The sequence below is a fragment of the Pempheris klunzingeri genome, chromosome 17 (genome assembly GCF_042242105.1).
Source record: "Pempheris klunzingeri isolate RE-2024b chromosome 17, fPemKlu1.hap1, whole genome shotgun sequence".
Classification (NCBI taxonomy): domain Eukaryota; kingdom Metazoa; phylum Chordata; class Actinopteri; order Acropomatiformes; family Pempheridae; genus Pempheris; species Pempheris klunzingeri.
The window spans coordinates 7,882,618-7,906,420 of NC_092028.1; the positions used below are offsets into that span (position 1 = coordinate 7,882,618).

The following is a 23,803-nucleotide window of genomic DNA, read 5'->3' on the forward strand; positions in this document are numbered from 1 at the left end:
ACTTCTCATTATATACACGATAAGATATACATTAAAAAGCTATATAAAGAATTGTGCCAACACTGTAGTTTAACTGTTTACTTTTATTATTAAGAGCCGTGGTGGATTTAGGCTACAATCCTTATGGAAGTTAAATGTTATGTTAAATATTTTTTTACTTATCTTTGTGATATAGAACTCTTTGAACACACATAACTCTTCTTCTCATCATCCTCCTCCTGTGGAGTATATTTTAAAAAGACTCTTCTAATCTTTTTTTAAAGCTATAACACTGTGAACTGTTAAATGGTTTTTGTTTGAAACTTGCCAGTTCACATTCAGAAGCCTGTGTCCCTCGCTCTGTGTGTCTGTGTCAGCTCTGACAGCAGCAGCAGGAAGTGGCAGGCTGGCTGTCTGCAGGCTGTTGTTGGATCAGGGTGCTGCTGCTGAGCAGGGCAACAGGCGGGGGGTGGCTCCGCTCTTCAGTGCTGTGAGACGTGGCCACTGGCAGGTACAGCAGAACACACACACACGCCAGACACGTGTTCTAGTTTGATTCCTGCTCCAGAAATGTTGAGTATCCATCTGTGTGCCTCGGTCAGGTGGTGGAGCTGCTGTTGAATCACGGTGTGGAGGTGAACATGGTCGACCAGCAGGGTCGCACAGCTCTGATGACAGCATCTTCGGAGGGACATATAACCACCGGCCAGCTGCTACTGGATCATGGTAACAGCCCATCTACTGACATTATTAACAATACAACAATAGCATGAACACAATACAGCAACAAAATATATTTTAGAATATATAATAATTATATTTTCTGCTCCTGTTTGAATTTGTTTATGAAGTGGAAACAGTTCATTGGCTCAAAAAGTTTGAGACAGAATAATTCCTCTACAAATGCAGTTTAAATAATTCCACTTACACAATCACAGTTATTGGCAGTTATTAAGCTAGAGAAGCTGAGAAAAAATGGAAATTCAGCTTGATTTGTTAAGGCCAACTACAGATGACTTTGAAAATAGTTAAGATTATGAATAAATATTAAGAAATGGAAGAAATTTTAAGGCACAGCAGTTTTTAGAATTGAAGTTGAAAGTGTACACAATATATTTGTATTCATTTAATGTGAAATCAGTCTGTTATTAAACGTACAGTATACTCAGTTTTATTATTTGAGACCTGGCCATGAGTTAGATACCAGCTTTTGTTTGAGAGCATTCACTCAGTTTAGTCAGTTGGGTCCTCTTGTCTCATGCTAAATCCGACCCCTGAGCCCACCATTAACATTGATCCTAATGTACATGGATGAATCTCTCCTCCTTCCTGTCTGTTTCCAGGAGCCTCTCTCGACCAGACTGACAGGGAAGGTTTAACAGCGCTAAGCTGGGCATGTCTGAAAGGCAAGCTCCCATTGGTCAAAGAGCTGGTGGAGAGAGGTGCAGCCACCACTCATGCTGACCGCAGTGGTCGGACACCTCTGGATTTGGCTGCCTTCTGCGGTGACCCAGAAGTGGTGCGTGAAACACAATCAATTGTGGTATTTGCCATATTTTAGACATGGTGTGTCAGTCCTGGCTTACCTGTCCTTCAGAGTCAGCAGAGAACTGTGTAATAGGCTTATCTCCGTATTTTAAGCTAAATGGGTATTCTACATCTTCTTATTAGCATTCATTGATAGCAATAGTGAAGAAAACTGATATCAAGACTCCTCTTTTTGCGTCCCTCTCCATGGTAGGTGCAGCACCTGGTGGATCACGGTGCATCAGTAGAGCATGTGGACTGCAGCGGGATGCGTCCTCTGGACCGAGCAGTCGGCTGCAGAAACACCTCAGCAGTCATCGCTCTGCTCAAAAAGGGAGCCAAAATAGGTAGAAACATGACTCAGTAATGTTATCAGACAGGAAATTAGAGCAAGAGACATGTGAGAAAGGTCCCTAACCAGAATCAAACTGGGGATGCTGCATTTGTACAGCCACCAGGCCACCAGAGGGCTATATGATTCATATAAATACCACATTAGCATATCTACATTCTGACAATGACTATTATTCTTTTCAGTCTTTATGCTAACCTGCAGATCAGACAGACATGAGAGTGGTATCAGTCTTCTCATCTAACTCTCGGAAAGAAAACAAATAAGTGCATCTTCCCAAAATGTCAAGCTATTTCTGACGAGATTGGATGAAGGGAGGGGGATGGAAAAACAGTCAAGATGGCAGAAAAATTGAATAGAGAAAAAAGCATGGTCCATTGGTAACTTTTTTTTCATATAACCAAGGAATCCACTTGCACTTCAGTAGTTATGAGCCAGAACAGAAATTATTTTCTCAGCGGCCACATGGTGGCGCTACACACACATTGTTCCCACCTTGTTCCTTCTTTTCCACCACGTCAGTCAAACATAGCTAACTGCAATACGCAAACAGACAAATGCTATTGAATTGATTGATACAGTAAACTTTGCAGAGGTTATAATACATGTGTCAGGTGCTTTCTGGTATCACAGTGTGTGTGTGTGTGTGTGTGTGTGTGTGTGTGTGTGTGTGTGTGTGTGTGTAGGGCCAGCGACCTGGGCCATGGCAACCTCTAAACCAGACATCTTAATGGTTCTGCTTAGTAAATTGATCCAGGAGGGAGACAGGCTGTACAAGGTAATGCACGCAAGCACAGGCAACTCACAACTCCCACACACACACAAACACACACACACACACATTTTCATCAGATTTGATATTGTGGTTATTCTGTGTCTGGTGTGTGTATTCGTAGCAAGGCAAAGTGAGGGAAGCGGCTCACTCCTATCAGTCAGCTCTCCAGAAGTTTCCCGGGGACGAGCTGAAGACGTTCAAGCAGTTGAGAGTGTGTGTGCTGCTCAACCTGTCACGCTGCCACCGCAAGATGAACGTGAGTCTCCTCTCTCTCTCTCCTAAACACACACACACACACCCACAGGTCCACTTTGGACAACAATGTAAACTCACAACATCATGTGTAACCCCATGATGTGCTTTAGTTTCATGCCAAGAAAGGATATTTGTCATTTTATTGTTATCACAGCTTTCCGTCCTTTACCTTGATGTACAAAATAATGACTTCTTTTTATTTGTTTTCAGGATTTTGGCCTTGCTGAGGAGTTCGCTACTAAGGCACTAGAGCTGAAAGCTAAATCCTATGAAGCCTTTTACGCCCGAGCCCGCGCCAAGCGCAGCCGCAGGTAACCGCAGCAACATGAGGAGAAGTGGTTAAAAGGAACACAGGGACCCTATCCAAAACATTTAACCTTAAGCAAGTCATTTTAAATGTATTATTCATTCATCTAATAGGTGAGTTTTTTACCAGCTGAAAGCCACCAGGTATACGTGTATTCTTTTAGTTAGATATTCTTTGATAGTTATAAGCCCTAATATTTTGAGTATCCTCTCTATTGGGACCACGAGCATTATAAAAAGGTCATTCCTGTATTTTTATACCTGGCCCATTTTACATGTCTTAGTGTCTAAATGACTAATGGGTACAAAAAGTTTTTGAATTGAACCTGTAGTTCGCCTCAGCTGGCAAAATGGGCTGCAATGGCTGCAACGTGATCCTTGAGGGCAACTGTGTCAGTCAAAGAAAGTAGACTAAAAGTGGTGGTTCTGACAGGCTCAGGCTTGTGTCAGACAACATTATGGAAAAGGTCTTTATATGGAGAGACCTTTTTGTTACAGAGTAAGATCCATTATGTTCAACCAGACACAGCTGTCGCATCACTTTCAGTAATTTTACCCTCCAGAACACAAGACTTTAGTAGTAGAAATACTTTATTGATCCCCGAGGGGAAATTCTGGAAACTTTGTGTGACTTTAGTGCTTCAGGGTTAGTTCAGATATGACCTTACCCTGTAAAACAAACTGACCAATCAAGGCAGCAGTAAACCAGCAATGCCTGTGTTCTGTGAGGTAAAATCACTGTTTTTGGTAATGGAGTCTGGCTGCTTGAAAGAGAGTAATATAACAGCTGTTGCTGGTTCAACAAAAAGGATCTTACTCTTTAACTAAAAGGTCTATCTCTGCAGGGATACTTTCCATAAAGTGCCAAAAGCACTTTTAGTGGATACACTCTTACGGGCACAGTTGCCATCAAGGATTATCTTGCAGCCAGCGAAGCCTTCATGTGTATATGTGGTCTTCTGAAATCTTATTTCTCTCTTTGCTTTTGCTCTCTCTCACCGTTCAGACAGTTCCATGCAGCCCTGGAGGACCTGATTGAGGCCAGCCGCCTGTGTCCATCCAATCGGGAGATCCAGCGCCTGCTGTCCCGTGTGAAGGAAGAGTGTCGGCAGGCTGCACAGCAACAAGACGCTCCCCCCTCTTCATCACATCACGTGTATCAGCACAATGTGGCCATGGCTGTCACCGAGGCCAGGTGCAGAGATTCTGGTTGTCTGCAGCTCCAGGACAGGGAGGGGCTTACCGAGGAAGAGGAGGAACAAGAAGAGGAGAGCTACAGGGAAGGAGATGCTCTTCGCCCCTCCTTCCAGTCTCCACCTGTGGTTCAAAGTCTTGACACCCACTGTCGCCCCGGGGTGCCATCACCCTCCTCCCTCTCTCCTACTCACCTGTTTCGTCACCTCCCCAGCCCCACCCACTCCCCATCCTCTTCCCCCTATCACTCTGCGCCTCCTCCGCCCTCCTCCTATCACCATTTCAGCCCTCCTCTCTCCCCCATGCAGCATCAGCAGCATGCCAGCCCGATATCAGAAAGTATGCCTGCATTGTCAGGAACTGGAGGTCTGCACCACCATCCTCCGCCCATCTCAGCCCTGCACCACTCAGACCAGAACCAGGGAGTGCAGCAGCACCAACACATGTCCAATCTGAGATCCTTCCAGAAGCAGAACCCTGTTCAAGGCCAGTGGCTCCAACAAGCCAAAGTCCAGATTGTCAGAACCAGTCAGCCCAGTTCATCGGCCCACTCCAGCATGCTTTTGGGAAGTTCTGCTTACTCCCAATTTGGCCAACTGCCCCAAGAATTAGCAGAGCTGGGAGAAGGCATTTGCCCGGGCCCCTTAGATATCAGGGCCGGCCTGCATGTCCAGGCCGGTCTTAGCTCTGGAGCTTCATATCCCCACGATGATATGGAGGACGACTTCATTGGCCAGACAAGATCTACATCTGCCTACGGGAGAGAAGGAGGAGTGGACAGGGCAGGGCTAAATCGATTTGGCCAGGCCCGGCAGTTCAGTCGAAACCAGTGCAAAGCAGCCCACTACCCCATGGAAGTTACCGAGGTGACAGTAGTGCCTCCTGATAACCTTCCAGCATCGCACGATTATCAGTACCACCACCAGGGGGGACTACGACGCCCACTCAGTGCCCACCCAGCCTCCTCCCCCGCTCCTCCCCCGAGGCCTCTTGCCCACTCTCAGAGCATCAGCGTCCGCTTCTCCACCAGCAGCGGCAGCCTCGCCGGTGGGCAGCCCATTAATCACGGCCCAGGCTTCAGGACCTCAGCCTCCGCCCAACACATGGATCTGCCTTCAGATCTGGCCTGTGTGGGCGAGGTTACTGGTTACCACGATGACCTCTTTCTGATCTCCTCTCCCCAGTCAGAATTATGCATGGTTGGAGGCGGGACTTATCCAGGAGAGGCGGGCCGCTCGTCGAGGAACACCCCCTTCATGGGAGTTATCGACAGGACAGCGAGAGTGCACCAGCCGTATCAACAGCAGGCTCCTTCCAGTTCTGCGTCCTGCCTCAGCCCTTCTCGCTCTTGGGCCGTGTCTTCAGTGGACACGGTCGTCACCTCGCCTGGCAAAACCCCCGCCAGTCAAGGAATCTTCGGCCAACCCCAGCCATCCTCTTTCGCCTACCACAACCGCAGCAACAACAACGCACACAACGGTCACCTGCTCCACGACAACCAGCTCGACTATTATGCGGTGCAGCCGGGCAGCGGTCCTCAGGGCGAGGGCTCGGTGCAGGTCGCCTGTCAGAATCCCTCCTACCTGGATGTGAAGCTGGCTCAGACGCTACCAGTGATCCATGGCTGCTCAGACAGAGCGAGAGACAGACCGACGGGCCCCACCTCTCCCGTCAAACCAAAAAGACCCTTTGTGGAGTCCAATGTATAGAGAAATAAGTTTAAATGCGGAGTCTGAGACAGGGGAGGAGGGTTAATGAAGAGTGATTAAAAAGGAAAGAACGCACTCATATATTCCAAGATCCACTGGGGCTGTGGAATTACTTCAACTACTTTTATACAATGTGTAGTTTGTACGTTCCGAGGGGTAAGACGCAATAACCGCTCAGGATAACAGCGGACACTGCCAGTCTCTCCTTGAAGATATTCATGGTTGTACAAATACGGTTTTATACACTAAAAGCGATAGAAATAGTTGTGTGAAGAAAAGAACTGTCTGAAAGAGAATCCTGCCCACAGCACACCCCGCTGTTCCCTGTGTGAGGTGGGGTTGCTCGGAAAGACGAGCACTACTTCATTTGAAACATACTGACTCCTGAATCAACCAGAAGGTGGAGGGGAGAGCAGACGTTAAACATGGAAGTTCGGTATATGGAACATATTGTACATACTGTTACTGGTCAGGTTTATGAATGAAGCAGCCAGAGACAAAGAAAAGCGAAGGGAATGTGGAAAGTGCTTCAACATGAGACAGCTCCTGCCATTTCAAAGCACGATGAGGAAATAAAAATGAAAAGAAGACACCAGATAGCACTAAACAATCCCTCCTTCCCTCCCTGTTCATCCTTCGCTTAAAGTACATTTCAGAACTGAAGTCTCTGAATACCCATAATGCACTGCTCTGCCACGGTCATGTAACTCTGGGTGGGGACATTCAGTGAGACAAGAGAGACACAAAAGCATCGCTGTCACCTTTGTCTGCTGCTGACGCCTTTAAGTGAAGATTTTCTTTTCAAGTGTGAAGCACTTAAACCATCTAACAACTGGAAACTTGGATGCGGTTGCCGCAGGATCCAGGCCCCAAGACTTGTGCCAGTCAGATGCTGGTCAGTGACCCGGTCACAAGCCATAGTTTGAGAAACTAGGATGATGCTGTCATTGAAAAAGCACTGACTCGCTGTACATAAAACAAAAATAAGGGATATTTATCTTTTTTAAGTTATATCTGTATTAAACTGTATAAATATTGTTTCTCTGCAAACTGTATATTCCTTTTGGATTAGCCTTTATATGTTTGTTTAGAGACGGAGAAGAAGAGCAGTGTGGGAGCTGAGATCTCTTCCTGCTTGTGTATGATGACATCGATCTGCAGTGAACACCCTGTAAAAACGCCTTTTTAAGGGTTTTTCTTGTTTTTCCCCTTTGGTAGTTATTTTAGTTTTTTCTATGAAGGTCTTTTGTATTATGTAAATCTAATTTATGCAAACCACAAGGATCCCTACTGACACACCAGGGCTGCTGACACTCATCGCCATGGAAACATGGTGCTCACCTACCCCATGAGCTGGCAATTTGGCTCCTTCTACTGTCAGTAGTTCAATGAAAGCCAACTGACTGTGGCTAAACCTTCTCCCCCCAAACAGAGAGAGTTTACTCATTGTTTTAAAACGGACTAAAGCCTCCCCTTCTTCACAGCTGTGTGAGAAGGTAAAGCTGCCTGACTGGCTGTGGCAACAAAGAGGAGGGGGTTAACTAACAATCAGCTCCAGAGCTAGTTTTCCAGTGGGGGGGGCGCTCACAGATGGTGTTCACAAAGTGGGACTAAGCTTTCATTTTTTTAAATGTATTTTCTGCACATGAATGCCTGATTTTTGTACATTTCTTTTTATGTTTCTAATGATTCAGCAGCTTGGTGTCAGAGTTGCCGATGCCGATGGAGCCTATGACCTCTGACCTCTCTGTCACAGTACAGTCTCTGTAACCACTGCCCTTATTTCTTACTGCTCAGGAGTTTCCAGCCGTGAGAGGATGTGGTGACACAAACCGCTCTGGTTTGACAAGCCGCTGTCACGGTCAGACTGGCCAGTTGGAACGATGAAGTACATTATCAGCAAGTTGATTGGACGCTCAAGATTAGTTTAAAGCGTGGAAACAGGTTGTCATAGTGCATCAGTGTTTGCTTTAAACCAATCAAAATCAATAAAACATTGTGTTGTGCTGTACATGTATGAAGTAACCCCCAACCTGCTCGGGGGGCCCCAACCCCGAGTCTGAAACACCACAGGTTATCGAGCATTACTGACTTGAGCGTGTGTGTTCCCTGTTAGTTTGTTTTTCACTGTGTGTAAGATAAGTTAATATTTAAAAGCCAGGATGGTTACAACAAAGAAGAAGAACACCATTCTTAAACACTTAAATCAATATGAATGTGTCAGCTCATGTGAAGTTACTGACTGCTGAATTAACATTGCAAAGAGGAATAAAGATGAATGAAAGACGTCATGCGTAAGTCTGTCTCTCTCTTCCTAACGAGTGTCTGAAGGAGCAGGCCGCATGCATACCCAAGTATCAGGAAATCATCATTCTGTCTGCGAGGAAGCTGAAGCTTGGGCGTCATCAGACCTTCCAACAGGACAGTGATCCCAAACATACCTCACAGTCCACCATGGGTGGCTTCAGAAAAAGTCCAGAAGATACTAGAGTGCAGTATGCAAACCCAAGAACATCAGAGAGCTGGAGGCTGTTGCCCATGAGGAATGGAAATGGAAAGATTCCTCAGGAACGCTGTCAGAACCTAATTTTGAGTGCACCTGTATATATATTATAACTGGATTACTATAGACTGACAACAAGACTACAGGAGGTCACTGCTGCAGGCTGACAAATAGTCATAATTTTGTTTACACGAAATAGAAATACTCTTGTAAACTACAAGTAACTGAAGCTTGTGGTAGCTTGTGGTGCTTGATTTGCTGCTGATGCTTTAGTTCCACTCTGTTTCAAACACAGCAAGTCATCTTTAACATCTAGAATTGTATCACAAGTTTAAGCTGAGTTAAGCACACCACACACACACACACACACACAAGAACACCTGTTTCACACGTGGTTTATTTCAGGTTCTTTCCCTTTTGAAAGATGACGCTGTCAAAGACGAATATCCACAAAAAAAGCTTTGTATTAGGCACTAGTGCAGAATCCTGAAGTCAAGCCATAGAAACACAAAATGTTGCTACATGTTTTTAATCTGGTTAAACGCATTCAAAGATGTAGTAGATTTAGCTAAAAATGCATCAAACTCTAATAACATACATCTGAATACACACTGAACACACATCTTTTTCCTTGACAGTCCATTTAAATACAAACAGCTAACCAATGGACAAATGAAATACATTGTGTTTTCTCGCCAATTGGATCCGTGAATGGTAAAGATCCTGTGGGGAGTTAACAGTGTTGTGACCTACAAGTAGTGCGATGTAAATCATTTTCACAGAAGCTAAACCCTCTATGAGATCTAATGACTTCTAAAAGTTTTAAAGTTGTTTTACTGATATCGTTAACGAGTCAGTTTATTGGAGGCTGGATAAACGGTACGGATAAAGGAGGTTCCACCACACTTGGATGGAGCTTAGTGGTCGTCTTGCACGATAGGCGTGAATCAAAACAAGTGGAAACAAAGACAGCTGGGTAGCAGCATGGCCGAGTCCAGGTGGGATGCGTAGATCAAGGTGAGATGGTCAGACTGGAGCACAATGCTTGGTGTGCAAAACTGTACTACAGTGCAAGCTGGGGATGTACGCATCAAGTCTTATTATTCAGAGCTCACTAAATATAGCAGTAATTATAAAAACTACATAGCAGCAGATAATATGCAATAATTAAATACATGTGCAGCACATAGAAATAACAGGTGTAGACTACTGATACTGGCCCACCTTGTTCTACAAACACTGAATTCAAACTAATTAAATTATCAACTTAACTGAACTTAAATAATCAATTTTATACATTTAAATGCGAGGATGTGACCCCCCCCCCCCTTTTCCGGCTGGGCCTTGGTTTTTGGATCTAGAGGGAGACCTGTGATTGGTCAGTTTGTGTTCTTGCTGTACAAGATGAGGACGCATCCGACTTCCTGTCTTTCTACGAAATGTAAATGTTTTTTCATATAATTCTGATTCGGTGTGATACTATTTTCCTTTTACCGCAATCAGCGTTTACATTTATTTAGCGTCACCCATTGATTAAAGTATGATCAAATAATTATAGGTGACAGTAATCTGTGAGATCAAACGGGTGTTAAAGCTTCACATCCGTTTTAATAACTTCACTGAACCAAACCTACGTTCATGGCCATGTTTTAACTGACGATATGGTAACTAGGCGTTCACAGAGACCAGTAGCACAGCTAGTCTGCTGGCAGGATACTGTTTGCACCCAGACGAGGAGGGGGGTGGTGACAGGCGTCACGCTGAGGTCAGGGCGTGGTGGGTGACCCCCCATCAGTCAGGGTCTTGAAGTGGACAGACAGAGACTCTTCCTCTGGGTTCGGCGGACGTCTGTACTCCTCCCTGGTGATCAGGTAGCCCAGCAGCACCCCGAAACACACCAGCAGGATCCCCAAGATGTTGGCCAGCACCCCCTCGGGGGCAAACAAAGAGTAGGTTGGCCTAAACCCAGAGAGAGAGAGACAAATAGATACAAAATCTAAACTTCAATGTGTGAAACCACGTAACATGAGAGAGAAGGAAAGGGATGAACATGTATACACACACAGTGTATGCAGCATATTCATATGAACATATACAGTATGAGACTAATGAAATAACTGAGTTGGATGTAGAACAGGACTGAGATGTTTATGTAGACAGTAAGAGCTGCGATCATGGATCATGGTTTGACTGAAAGTTATAAATATTAATATCTTCATAATGTCAAACCCACATTTCTATACTAAGCATGATGAGCATATTTTTAGAAACAGGCTTTTTTACTGTTAACCTCTCTATACAGTGGTTTACAGTTTTAGTGGCATGGTAGTGCCATTCCCACTCTGGATTGAATCTGCCTTTCCACACACACACAAGGGATTTATAGGAAATGATGCGGCACGTAAACCAGCGCTGCTGTTTGTAATTACATTTCATCACTACCAGCCTCACTGCTTGCTCTTCACTCTCCAGCAGCAGCAGAAGTGCTTGATTCAGTTACTGCTAATGTCATTTCCTACTGCTCACATTAAATGCATTCAACCTGCAAAAAAAAAAAAAAAGCTTTGGCTTAAGTGTGAAAGCAGCATTTAATCAGAACAAGATCATTTTGGTCATTTCCTGTATTTTTCCTGAACAGATCTCTGTGTGATGCTCTGGAAACAGACACTTTAAGGATGATAACTTCCAACTTAAAGGGTCCCTTTTAGTCTTCACAAATATTCTAACCTGTCTTTAGCGTCTAGCCATGATTGTAGTTTTGCTTTTATTTGTCCTTGAAGTTTCTGCTCGCATGCCAATCCAAAGGAGGGAAAGACATTTTAACTGCTTAAACAGATATTTCAACAGCGGTTTACAGTTCACTGTTCACCTAAACTACTGAAAACTCACCCTCACCCCCTGCTAGTTCAGTGCTTACACGTCAACTGATATTTCAGCTGTCATGATTTTGACCAGCCTCAGAATCCATCAGCTACATCAGATACATCAGATACAAATCTTTTAGCATTTAGGGCTAAAAGCCCAGTTTGGATGTTTCTGATGTAGCCAGCAGACATCAGTGATGTCTGGGTAACAGAAGACCAGACGGCATTTCAGCTGATGCATTCTGCCACTTTTTCTCCAGAAAATGTAGCCCTTTGTAGTGGGCTTTGCATCAAAGATACAGAAATTCCATCTCCACGCGGTGGTGTGGTGCTAGAACTCTCAAAGACGGACATCTCAAAACACTCAGCACTATTAGAAACCACTCCAGATAAGTGAGGTATAGACAGACAGACAGACAGACAGACAGACATACATAATGCTGAAGAGGAGTTTCTCAGTGATGCCGAGCAGACTGCTCCCTATGGCCATAACCAGCAGAACCAGACCGCAGAACATGTGGATGGGGAGGTATGAGGCCCGTAACCACGACGACGCAGCAGGAGACAGGAAGAACAGCAAACCTATCACCCACTGGGAGAAATGGCGGGATGAAAAGTTTAATCCACGTTACATTACACATTACTAGTGTGTGTGTGTGTGTGTGTGTGTGTGTGTGTGTGTGTGTGTGTGCGTACCTGTAAGCAGAATAACACTATAGTAATCATGCCACACCAGCTGTGCAGAGAGTACATGTCTGAAATCTTTGCTGCTCTGTGGAAGTCAAACACAGCTACAATACCTTCACACACACAGACACAGACACACAGAGAGAAACAGTCATTAATGTATGCTTTTCTTCATCTCTCTCTCTCTATCTCTCTAACACACACACCCGCAGAAATACACACACACTCTGGGATGAACATCTTAACTTTCCCACATGCACACCTCTCTCTCTCTCTCTCTCACCTATGATGCTGACAATGAGGGCGAGGAGGTGAATGATGCCGTGCAGCAGCTTGACGTTCCTTTTTGGCTCGTTCCGAAACACTCTGTAGACCAGGATGGCTGGAGAGAGACGGGGGGGGGGGCACGAAGGCATAGTAAGCAAACAAAAACTACATTCTTCCATGAAGACACCTGGGTCCTACTGGTTTCTGCTGGTTCTGAGCTGATGGCACTGCTGGACATCTTCTGATTTTGCAGGGAAGGAAGCACAATGTGTCTTTCATCTGCTGCACTAAATTTCCTTGGCCGACCACAGTTTTAAGCCTCCTACAGCTGTTTCTGTTTCACTTGGTGCCTGTGTTTCAACCTACATATGAAACTGATGATCATCAGCACCTGTTTGGTATAACTGGTTAATCACACACCTGACTATGATCCTACAAAATCCCTGACTTTGACCTCGAAGAACTGCTGCTGTTCTGAAGGCAGAGGGTGGTCACTTTGCATTTTCTAAATTGATGAAAATAAAGAATTAAAGTTTATATTTTTGAAAGCATTCTTACTTTTCAGCATTTCTTCACACCTGCCTAAGACATTTTCACAGCACTGTATAGTATCATATTAGATATTAGATCAATCATTTGGTTTCAATGGTGAAATGTAAGTATAAATGTCTTAATATAAATGCAGAATACACACTGTAACAATGTGTGAGACATGTAGAAGGTGTAAAGATGTGCTTGGAGAAAAAGGTTCATCTCTTTCTACCATTTGTAGATGGTGATTAGGTGTGTGTTCGGGCTGTAGAGGAAAAACTAAATGTGCCAAATATATAAAAATGTCAAGTGAGGCAACAGAAGCAGACTTAATCACAGTGAGTCAGCTTTCAGGTGTATATGTGCGTTTGTGAGAACCCCCCCCCCCCCCCGGGTTCTCGGTCTCCATCTAATGCCCAGCTGACCTTTGCTTTTATCGCTCTAATGCAATCTAGCCCTGTAACAGACAGCTGTCCTGTGGAACCAGTTGAAATAATCTGGTTACTGTGATTAGCAAAAGTACCCAGGGGCTGCAGATGGGAAACAGAGGGGGGGGGGCAGCAACATCTGACATCGCAGGGATTTTCTGGCATGAATGCATCAGAGAAAACTGGAGCTCGACCCGAAAGTGACAACTTTATATGCATGCAAAAATTCACTGACGCATGCTGACTCCTTTATTCCTGTTGTCAGACTGACCACAGACTAGATTGGTCCAAATGGTCTTTAAAGCTTTCATCACTGTGAGGGTGGGCTTATTCAGGTTTAAGCACGTTTTAAATCATTCAATCTAAATCATAACCACCTCTCAAATCTTGGAGCCTACTTAAAGGATAACTTCAGCAGGGTTCTGTTTTTACACATTATTTGTCCACAATAACAACTAGTGGGCACTAAAAGTGATGGAATTTGTCCAGTAGTTCTCTCCTCAACACCTGCTTTGCCCTTTGCCCTTTGTTTCTCAGCTGCAATGGCTGTAACATAATCCTTTGGGGCAACTGCCAGATCAAATAACTACTCCACTAAAAGTGCTTGTTTTTGCCACTGACAGGCTCGGATTGTTATTCTAAGTGTCTGACAGCATCATGGGCAGGATCCCTGCAGAGATAGACCTGGAAGATCCTCTTTGTTTAACCAGAAACCACCAGACTCCATTGACAAAAACAGCAATTTTACCTTGCAGAACCCTGGTCTACGTTGCCTCGATTGCTTAGTGTGTTTGTGTTATTGTGAAGCACACAAATATTGTGTTGTCTGAACTAACCCTTTTAAACACCAGACTCATACAACAGCTGTACAACATGGACAACTAGATGTTTGAAAAATGCCTTGTTTGGTCATGTGAGCAGAGAGGACTGTTTTCACTCTGTAGCTGAAAAAGACACTGGTCAGTGTGCTGACTGACATCAGTTCCATTCCCTGCTGGGCCACACACACACACACACACACACACACACACACACAAAGTGGCATGTTCATTGCTTCTCCATCTCTCTGCATGAATCAGACTTGCTGGATGGGGGTGGATGGAGGGATTGATGGGTCTCTGGGTAGTGTTATCCTAATGCAACAGGTCAGCAGCACAGTGCCTGAGGCTGAGACAGTGTGTGTGTGTGTGTGGTCGTAACCACACAAACACACTCACACACTCACACACACACACAGGCTGACTGAAACACAGCATCCATGTTCTGCTGATGTCTGCTTCCAGTTTCCCTCAATTTACAGCATTTAATCTGAACATGTTTAGCGTAACCATGACTACAAACTGATGTAAGACAAGCCTGCTTTATCCAGATTTATCAACAGCTGATCAGTGATCAGTGTGGACCTACCGTCACCCTGCAGGAAGACCAGCCCCAGCACCATGCACAGAGGGTGGAGGTTGAATTCGCGCGCTGAGCCGTCCCAGGCGAAGCCCCCATGGTAGTGACCCATCCACACACCGGTCAGCACCACAGACGCCAGCCCCAGCACCTGGGACGCTCCCACCAGCCACGCGAATGCAGAGCGACCGGGACGTGGAGCAGAGTCATCCATGATCTGAGGAGGACAAAGAGAAAGCTTACAGAGTGAACAACTGAAGCTTCAGGCTGTGCTGTTGGTTTGAACTAAATGAAAAAGGAATTAAATTAGGGAGCTGAGGGAGAGAAGGACGAACACAGAGCGTCACTGGGGGAACATTAGGTTTTCTTCAACAGCAACTTAGATCTGGTGGCTTTGAGTAGAACAGAAACATATTTTATTCTCTCAATATACCATTTATTATCATTCTGCAGTGTTGGTTCATGTTTATGGGCCTGTCTTGTGGAGGGACACTGGGTCAAAGGTGGGGTAGGTGGGGACCCAAGAGCCAAAGTTTGCTTCTTGGGCACAATGATTCCTTAAACAACCGTCTATCTTACTATATTTGATCTTCTTCAGGTTATTAGTTTATTGTCAGTTACCTGTTGACAGTGGTGAAAGAAGTCTTCAGATCCTTTCCTTAACTAAAAGCAGCACTACGACAGTGCAAGAAATCTCTATTGCAAGTGAAACTCGTGCATTTTCAATTTTTATTTCATTGAAAGTTTCAGAATTGAAGCAAAATGTGCTTAAACTACTCCTGGTGTAGAATGTAGAATGTTACATTGTTACTTTACTGGATGATTATTACTGGTGAATGAATTATGTAAGTCTCAGTTTAATGTTGTAATAGATGCTGGAGGTGGAGCTGATTCTAGCTACTGCCACAGTTGAACACACAACAAAGCATCATGATTTAAAAAAAGGATGTGTATGATGTGTTAAGTAGCTATAAAAGTAGTAAGTAAAGTACAAATACCTAAAATTTACTTACAATACTTGAGTAAATACTTACTACTTCTTACTTGATATTACTGGATAAAAGTAAAGATTATTCAACTCAAGTGGAGCATTTCACTATTTCTGTGTGTGGTTGCCTACTGATCAGATAACTAACACACAGCACAGAGCTCCTTCAGGGAAAAAAACACAGACAGTGAGCCCACATCCACTGCTTTTATCGTGTTCTGCTATCAGCCGGAGAGTCGCACGGTGCACACAGCACGGGGAGAGAACAGGGCAGGAAGCCGAGCACCGAGCTGAGCGGAGTTACATGAGGACGAGAGCAGAAATGAACCAAAATCCAATGGCTTTTCCTGACTGCTCACCGTCACCGCTCCCGCCTGCAACACCGCAAGTCATCATTATATCCTCACGTGACACAGTTCTCATCACCTCTGATGCAGAGCCACGCTGCTGTCCTGCCGGAGCTCCGACACCTGTTACCAGCCACTGCTCTGGATCTAAATGGCCCCTCCATTGGGCTTCACACTGGGGATATATGACTTCACTTTCTCTCTCTCTCTGATCATGATGATGGTAATAACATTTAGACAGCACCGGTCTCCGTGAGGGGAAAAGAAGAGGAATGACAGGGAAAAAAAAAAAAAAGAGCTGATGGTGGGAAATACTTACTGCGCTGTGGGCTCTGCTCTGCTCTGCTGAGGAAGTCCTGGAGTCTACTTACAGATCCGCCTTCCTCCTCCCTCTGACCGCGCACATGCGTATGTGTGTGTGTGTGTGTGTGCGTGTGTGTGGGTGTGTGTGTGTTTTGGATGCCCTCCTAAACAAGCCCAACCCATGTGACAGTTGGACTGAGGAGGAAATAATTTTTTGAAAACAACAGGCCTATTACAGGTCTACTTCCACCATTATTCTTCTTCTTATTATTATTCTTATTCTTATTCTTGTGCTGGTATTGTTTTAAGGAATCACTTTCTTGCAGTGAAACTCCTCATGTGTTAGAACAAAACACACACACAGATAAATCTAACAGTGATCAGGAGCCATTGCGTTCGACTCGTCACAGTAACGTCACAGTAACATCAGGAGAGCTTGGGTGGGGGTGAGACTGCGTGGACTGATGACTAACAGCTCCAGCGTAAAGGTTTGTTGCCTTGACAACACTGGAGAGGGGTTGATGGATAATGGAGCAGAGGGAAAAGGAAAAGGAGGAGGAAGAGGGGGAGGATGGGAGTGTCTGCCGGTGAATCACCGCCGCTTATTAGAGGAGGAGCAGGCAAATCAGAGCAATCAGAGGCTGAGTGGATGTCCCAACGCTGCGTTTCCAGCACCTGGGCCACTTACACTGCTAGTCCAGGACCACCACTGTTACCTCCACTGGTAGTAATGCTCATTGGGGTTTTGGTAACACATCTTACCTGGGCTCAATCCAGTGAATTCAGTATAATAGTACTCGTTCAGGTAGTCATTTTTGCAGCGTGGAAGAAGTAGAAGATCCTTTAGCTCTCAACAGAGCAAACACAAGCAAAACTACAAGTACAATTCTTACAATTTCTACCTTGAAAAGTCAGAATTATTAGTTAGTTAATTAGAGGTGTCAAAAGTAAAAGTGCTCGTGCAGAATGACACCTTTGGAAATGTACTATAATAAAAGATGCTGCTGTCAAAATAAAATAAATAAATAAACGCCTTTCAGTTGAGTTTTGCAGTTCTAACTATAAAAAGCCAACAGTTATAACACTGATGCAGTTAAGTACCTGCAGCCATCAGCAGCAGGAACACTGATGACACTAATGACCGGCCAGAACTATTATTTCATTCATGTTTCAAGTTTTCACTTCTAGGAGGAATCGTTCTGCACATTTACACATACTCATATGACCGATGCGAGATATTGAAACGAAAAAGTTTTTAGCTGTAGCTTTAATTGTTCTCTAAAATACTAAAATATGGCGCGTCATGTAGCCACTGACAAGAGTTTCAGAGAACAAATTCTACACCATGTGTTCTTAAAACAATATGAGGGAATCTTGGGCTGCTGCTGATAAACACTAAATAAATATTAAATCATTAGATAATATATTATAATCTGTCCATATATCATGTTGTATTTGTTGTTACTGTGCTATCTATATAAAATGAATCTGCACATTAACAGTTACTAATGCTGTCAAAAGAATTTAGAGGAGTAAACAGAACAATATTTCCTTCTAAATGTGGTAAAGTAGAAATGAAGAAGCACAAAATGGAAATACTGAAAGCTCAGATACCTTAGTATTGCACACAATTACAATAATACACTACATTTACTCAAGTCAAATATTCTCTGTCAGAGCATCTGAGGTAATACAGCGATGACTGACAGTTAACATCCTGCATCCGCCCTGCCTCTCCTCTTGAGGGCGCCGCAGTCTTGGAAAATTCCACTTGTGCTCAGACTCAAGTGCAGCATTTGGTGCAGCAGCGGGACCAGTGGTGCTCACCCTGGGGTCTGGGGACCTGTCGGGGGGACTCGAGGGTGTCAGAGGGCGACACAGGAAGATGGAGAACTGTGGAGGAGCTTCCTTTCGCCATCAGATGTCCGTGTAAAGTCTGTGTAAGTGAAACTGCTGCTGCAATTTGACGAGATCTCTGCAAATGTGATGCAGCACTGTGATATTAAATAAGAAGAAGCGTGTGTTTGGAAAAATGGATTTTGTGTTGGTGTGCTGGGAAGGAAATGACAGGGGAAGGGAGCTGACATGTTTGTTAGGTTTCTGTGGGAATGTGTGTGTCTGTGTGTGTCAAGCCTTCCACTCTCACTTTAACTCAGAGGAGAGAGAATAGTTGTCAAGGCTATCTTTATTAATGTCAAAAACTGGCGGCTACAGCTGCGTGTGTGTGTGTGTGTGTGTGTGTGCTCTTTTTCTGTCTGACATTTCTGATTTCTCCTGTGACTCACAGGAGGCTGACTCACCACTGCTCCTTTTGCTGTGAGTGTGTGTGTGTGTGTGTGTGTGTGTGTGTTTGTGTGTAGGTGTGTATGCCTGCTTCATATTGACATGTTATTCGTTCATCCCCCCCCCGTCCCCCTGTCCCCACACACACACACACACACACACACCACCGCCACCACCACTTAGAACTTTTAATGACACCAGTGGGCCTGCTTTCCCACCTTCTTTCCAGTCTAATAAGGGAGTCTTTGGCCCTCCTTCAGTATGACTGGACACATTTCTACCTGTGTGGGTTTGAACCTGTGACGCTTCTATCAGTCTGAGATTTTAATCCACCCACTGGTGCAGCATGAGGTCTCAATTACAGAAACACTGATTTCAGGATGGAACAGAAATGATGTCTTATGTTGTTCATTTCCATTTGTCAGCTGTCACCTGAAACCAAACTTCCAGAAGAGTTCCAAAAGTAATTTCTCATTTCAAAACTTTGTGCGCTAAATAAGCCACAACAAAACATCATCCATATAATAAAATATGGTGTTGAGGCTTTTTGTAAACAGCTAAGATGGCTGCCGTTGATGTGAAACATTATGGTGACTCGAACAAACGACTACACTTCAATCAATCTTTAGTTCATAACAGTGTGATCTCAAGACGCTTTACATAAAGAGCAGGTCTAGACCAAACTCTTTGCTCTGATAGTTGTAGGTGCGCTGCCAACAGCCACACACCTGACTATTACACACTGATTCGCATTTACAAATTGGTCTGGCGATGTCAGGCTACCATTGCACTCAAGTGGCCAAAGAATGTAGATTTAATGATATAAAATTTCATTTCTATCCCCACCAGGCATGAGCCTGGAGGGAACATGCCTTTGGTCATGTGTGTGCATGTGTGTGTGTGTGTGTGTTTCTGTCTGTCCGCAGCTAATCTTGAAAAATACTGGAGCGATCAGCCTACTATTGTTTTGTGCACTTGTATGCTGAACGACGTCTCGCAGTTATTAAGTATTTGTATTAAGTTTTGACGGACCTATATTATTGATTACTTTATGCCATCATTGACTGCTGACTGTCTGCTCCTCTTAACAGGCTGGTGGAGGCTGCAAGTGATTACCACTTTGAAATCACAGAGTTAAAAGCATTTGACTAGGCTAAAAACAACCTTACCTAGTCTGCTGTGGGCCTCATTCTGGTCTTTGTCATGGCTCAGAAACTGACATTCATAGAAAGGTTTGGTGTCATTTTGAACAAGAATGAATCTATAACCTTCACCACCATCTCAGCTGTAAGTTATATTACTTTATGGAAACAGCTACATCACAATATATGCAGCTTGAGTCTACAATTAGAAATATGCCAGGAGGACCAAAGGTTGTAATAAAAAAGATTTAAAAAAGGTTATATGTTTAGGTTAGCTTATGGTTATGTGTAGCTGAGACTCTACTTAGTGCACTTTTCTAGTTTACTGCCTAATTGTAATGTGACTAAAGAGCCTTTCAGATTATTCTGATTGCAACAGTTTTAACAGAGAAAAAAACATGAACAATCCAACTGGTTGGACGACAAGCACTGATGGGAGTCTGAGGTGACACATTTTTGTTTAGTGTGTTTTAAACTTGCAGTAACTGATATTCTGGCTACACAATGCCAAGGGAACAATATATGTAAATGCAACACTGCTGTACTATCAACTTTAAAGTTATTATGGTGAATATTATGGTGTATACGCTACCAAACAGCTACCTATTTACAGCTATTAGGGAGAAACATTAGCATTTTTCTGGCCCCCTGATGAATGTAAGTCAAGTATTTCCACTCCTTTTAGCTTGATTTGAAGAGCTAAAAGTAAGTATCTGGCTCTTTAGCTGTTAAATGCTCCATTATGCCCTATGGTTCAACAAAAAGGCTCACCCAGCGAGCATATATTAGGTTCATCCAACCCGTTCTCATTCCCAGGCCGACACGTCCCCTCACTGATACGACAGAATGGACCCAGCGACAGGCATGCTTGACCTTCGTCGTCATGGTAACAATAATAAACATGTGGTTAACGTTTTACAATAGTCACAGTTTGGTGAGATGTAGGCACCCAGACTACTTGGTTAGTGTTATGAAAATATCATGATTTGTGTTACCAAGTAAGTGCTTTATTTTATGTTACATACATGATGTATGTTAAACATGTTACGTTATGTAAATGTTCAGTTAAGTTAACGTTGAGTTTTGGTTACAAAAGGGCCACGAACAGGGGTCTCCTGGATTATAGTTCTGTCACTGACCCATGACTTATTGTTCTTCTGGATCTGTGACCTGACTACAGTCTAGCTGAAAGCAGGTGTGTCTCATACAGGCACCAAGCAGCGCCTCGTGCATCACTGGGAAGGCGAACAGGCGCAGTCATCAGAGCTTGTTCACTGAAAATAGCAGCTGCAGACAAAGTATGTGAGTGAAGTGGAGCGGTGAGAATTCCCATTCTTCACTCACGGAGCGGTTCATGATGTGTGATGGAGCAGAGGTACAATAATGCTCCAACTTTTTTTTAAAAATCCACAAGTCGACATGTTTCCTGAGATCAGTGAGGCTGAACCAAAACATTAAATTACCTTTTTTTTTCACGAAATGCTGACAATGAAGAACAAGCCTTTTTACGTATAACAACAAGTATACAAGTAGATGTGTGATCCATTTTTTTGTCAATGTTGATCACAGCCACTTTAATGTAAACAAAAGTCTCTTGTTCTTAAGGTTAACATGAGCTTTTCTTTAAATGGACTGCAGTGTGTAGGTGTGACGTTTAAGACGTATTTTGCATTAGGCAGTACACGGTGCACGAGCAAGCGACGGAGGGAGGAAGTGAAGAAGAGGCAAAGGAAACACTGAAGGATAATGGGATGCCATTGCTTGACCTCTGACCTTCTCCTATGTCACCCATATCAATAGTCATCTGTTCCAAAGACCTTCACCAATCAGCACAGTCCTTTAAATATACCCACAAGGCACCTGTGGAGTAGTCTGACTGAGGATAGCGTCACCATGGCAACAACATCATTACCAGAATAGCTCTTTCTTTCTCTCTATTTCTGTCTCTCACTCTCCATCCTTTCATTCCACCTCCCGCTCTCGCTTTTTTTTTTCTAACTGCTTCTTTTTCTCTGTTCATGCAGAATGTTTTCCCCCTCTTCTCCTGTTTCTCCACCCTCCCCCTTTTCTTCGTATTTCCTTTTTCTCCGTCCTTCCACTCCCTAACTCCCCTTCTGTCTTTCCTCCATCTCTCTCCCTGCCTCACACCTTCTTTCGTTCATTTTTTTCTCCGACCACACTGCTCTGTCGCAATTCTCTCACCTTCTGTCCTCCCCCATTTTCCCCAGTCTCCTCCACCTCCTCCTCATCTATCTGTTTTGCAGTCACATTGTGCTAAGAGTGAAGATATTTATAGCCTCAACTATGATTCCTCCTCTCCTCTCTTTTCCTCCACTCCTTATGTTGTAAACATTGAATGAAACTGATATTTTAAAAAAAATCTCATCACTCTTGAATCTGACTGTTATTTGTGCATGTATATATCATAATCAGAGATATTTATATTATTGTTTTTTCACAAACCTCACAGCCCTCCGTCGTTCTGTTATGTAAGACTGTGTTCTACAATGTAGTAAGCATTTTTATTATTTTATCTTCGCGACTACCATGTCAGAATTTGCACCCTTTTACACGCACGCTTTGAATTGTTGTCAGTGGGCAAAGATTCATGCCCATCTGAGTGCTGAAAATGCTAAGACCGTATAATAGGACAAGATTACAGTCCACAGCCGTGCTAATCGCTCTGTGAGGCTGTACTTAGGCACAGTGGCTCTTTTTTGATGGTACTAAATGCTACCATCAAAAAAGCTTCAGAGTGTGAATGTGTGAGAAAGAATAGTCTCCTCCAACTTAGATTCCTCCTGTGTGAATGATGTGTGAATCAGGATGTAAAAGCGCTTTGAGTTGTCAAAATGACTAGAAAGGTGCTATACAATTACAGACCATTTGTCATGTTCAACATCTTAGTGGAGCATTTTAACATGCTAACGTTCTCTAATTTGCACAAACCGCAATCTACAGCTGAGGCTGCTGGGAATGTCATGTGTTTTGTAGGTATTATAATCCCAGATTTTTGGACAAACTGGCAGCACGGTGAAAAGTCAGAGCATCATCAAAGTGATTTCAGCTCATCCTGGAGGGGCAACACATTCTCACATCCACCTCATCAAATACGGCAGCTTGGTCTGTGGCCCTATGCTTCAAACTATGACGCTGTATGTACCCCTCAAGTGTTGGCCATAATAAATAGGCAGTGTCCGGTTAGACTTTCAAAATAAAGCTTGTTTAGATACATTTTAAGGTTTTGGAAGTGCGGGAAAGGACAGTGCAGGAAAGGATGAAGTTAGGTGAACTTCATCATCATGGTAGCAATAGTCAGGTGATCTTTGTTGTCATAGTTGGGTGACCTCCGTCGTCAGGTAACAATGATAAACAAGTGGTTAACAGTCACACTTTTGTTAGGTTTAAGCACCAAAACTAGTTTGTCAGGTTTAGGAAAAGATAAAATAAATATGAGTATAAAATAACATAACATAAGTTACATACGTGAGTTAAAAAGAAGTTAGTGTTGACTACCTAGCATCGTAGTTTTAAGCGTAGGGCCACTGACCGAGCTGCTGTATTTGATTTGTTAGTAAGAACCAGGCGTTAAGAATGTGCACAAAGGCCCCTGTGCACAGAAAGCTTCAGTGGTGCTTTGGAGAGAAGTGTGGGGCAGGCTGTGGTTCTCTGCCTCAGTGTCTTGCTGATCATGCTCAGGTCCTCTTGGATGCTTGTTGGGTTCAAGTGGAGGTGAACCCTTTGGAAAAATGTTGAGAAGGTTGATATTTTTTCTGAAGTACTGCTTCTCTGTTATCTTTTGCTTTGCTGCTTCACCATTTGTATCCATGTTTGTAAGCAGGTAATGCTAGCTGTAACGTTGTCTACCTTCTTATCTCCTCAGATTTTTACATGCAAACACCACCTGATACATACAAACATTCATCATGCAAGCACAGAAAAACATTCAGAATGTTTGTCTTATT

The 23,803-nt window shown here is 43.8% G+C and overlaps 2 protein-coding genes across 2 annotated transcripts in view; one reads left to right on the top strand and one right to left on the bottom strand.

The window, feature by feature from the left end:
- Positions 1 to 6,186, top strand: part of tanc2a (tetratricopeptide repeat, ankyrin repeat and coiled-coil containing 2a) — a 37,734-nt gene extending 31,548 nt beyond the window's left edge. Inside the window, exons 22-29 of the mRNA XM_070847419.1 lie at positions 357 to 490; positions 582 to 705; positions 1,323 to 1,498; positions 1,721 to 1,853; positions 2,545 to 2,636; positions 2,755 to 2,889; positions 3,099 to 3,199; positions 4,201 to 6,186. Of these exons, the coding sequence (XP_070703520.1) occupies positions 357 to 490; positions 582 to 705; positions 1,323 to 1,498; positions 1,721 to 1,853; positions 2,545 to 2,636; positions 2,755 to 2,889; positions 3,099 to 3,199; positions 4,201 to 6,097 (2,792 nt within the window). The 3' untranslated portion in view covers positions 6,098 to 6,186. The remainder of the gene's footprint in view (positions 1 to 356; positions 491 to 581; positions 706 to 1,322; positions 1,499 to 1,720; positions 1,854 to 2,544; positions 2,637 to 2,754; positions 2,890 to 3,098; positions 3,200 to 4,200) is intronic.
- Positions 6,187 to 9,076: 2,890 nt separating this feature from the next.
- cyb561 (cytochrome b561) lies at positions 9,077 to 16,506 on the bottom strand. The gene is made up of 6 exons (XM_070848423.1): positions 16,430 to 16,506; positions 14,785 to 14,992; positions 12,435 to 12,533; positions 12,161 to 12,264; positions 11,899 to 12,056; positions 9,077 to 10,559 (listed from the first exon to the last, which is right to left on the bottom strand). Exons 2-6 carry the CDS (start codon positions 14,987 to 14,989, stop codon positions 10,367 to 10,369), a joined length of 759 nt encoding a protein of 252 aa, XP_070704524.1. The 5' UTR covers positions 14,990 to 14,992; positions 16,430 to 16,506; the 3' UTR covers positions 9,077 to 10,366.
- Between the last annotated feature and the right edge of the window lie 7,297 nt (positions 16,507 to 23,803).

Excerpts from the sequence above, each read along its gene's own strand:
- cyb561 (XM_070848423.1), bottom strand. The coding sequence starts at position 14,989 with ATGGATGACTCTGCTCCACGTCCCGGTCGCTCTGCATTCGCGTGGCTG. Across the intron at positions 12,265-12,434 it reads CCTCATTGTCAGCATCATAG|GTATTGTAGCTGTGTTTGAC; the intron begins GTGAGAGAGAGA and ends GTGTGTGTGAAG. Across the intron at positions 12,057-12,160 it reads TAGTGTTATTCTGCTTACAG|TGGGTGATAGGTTTGCTGTT; the intron begins GTACGCACACAC and ends CATTTCTCCCAG.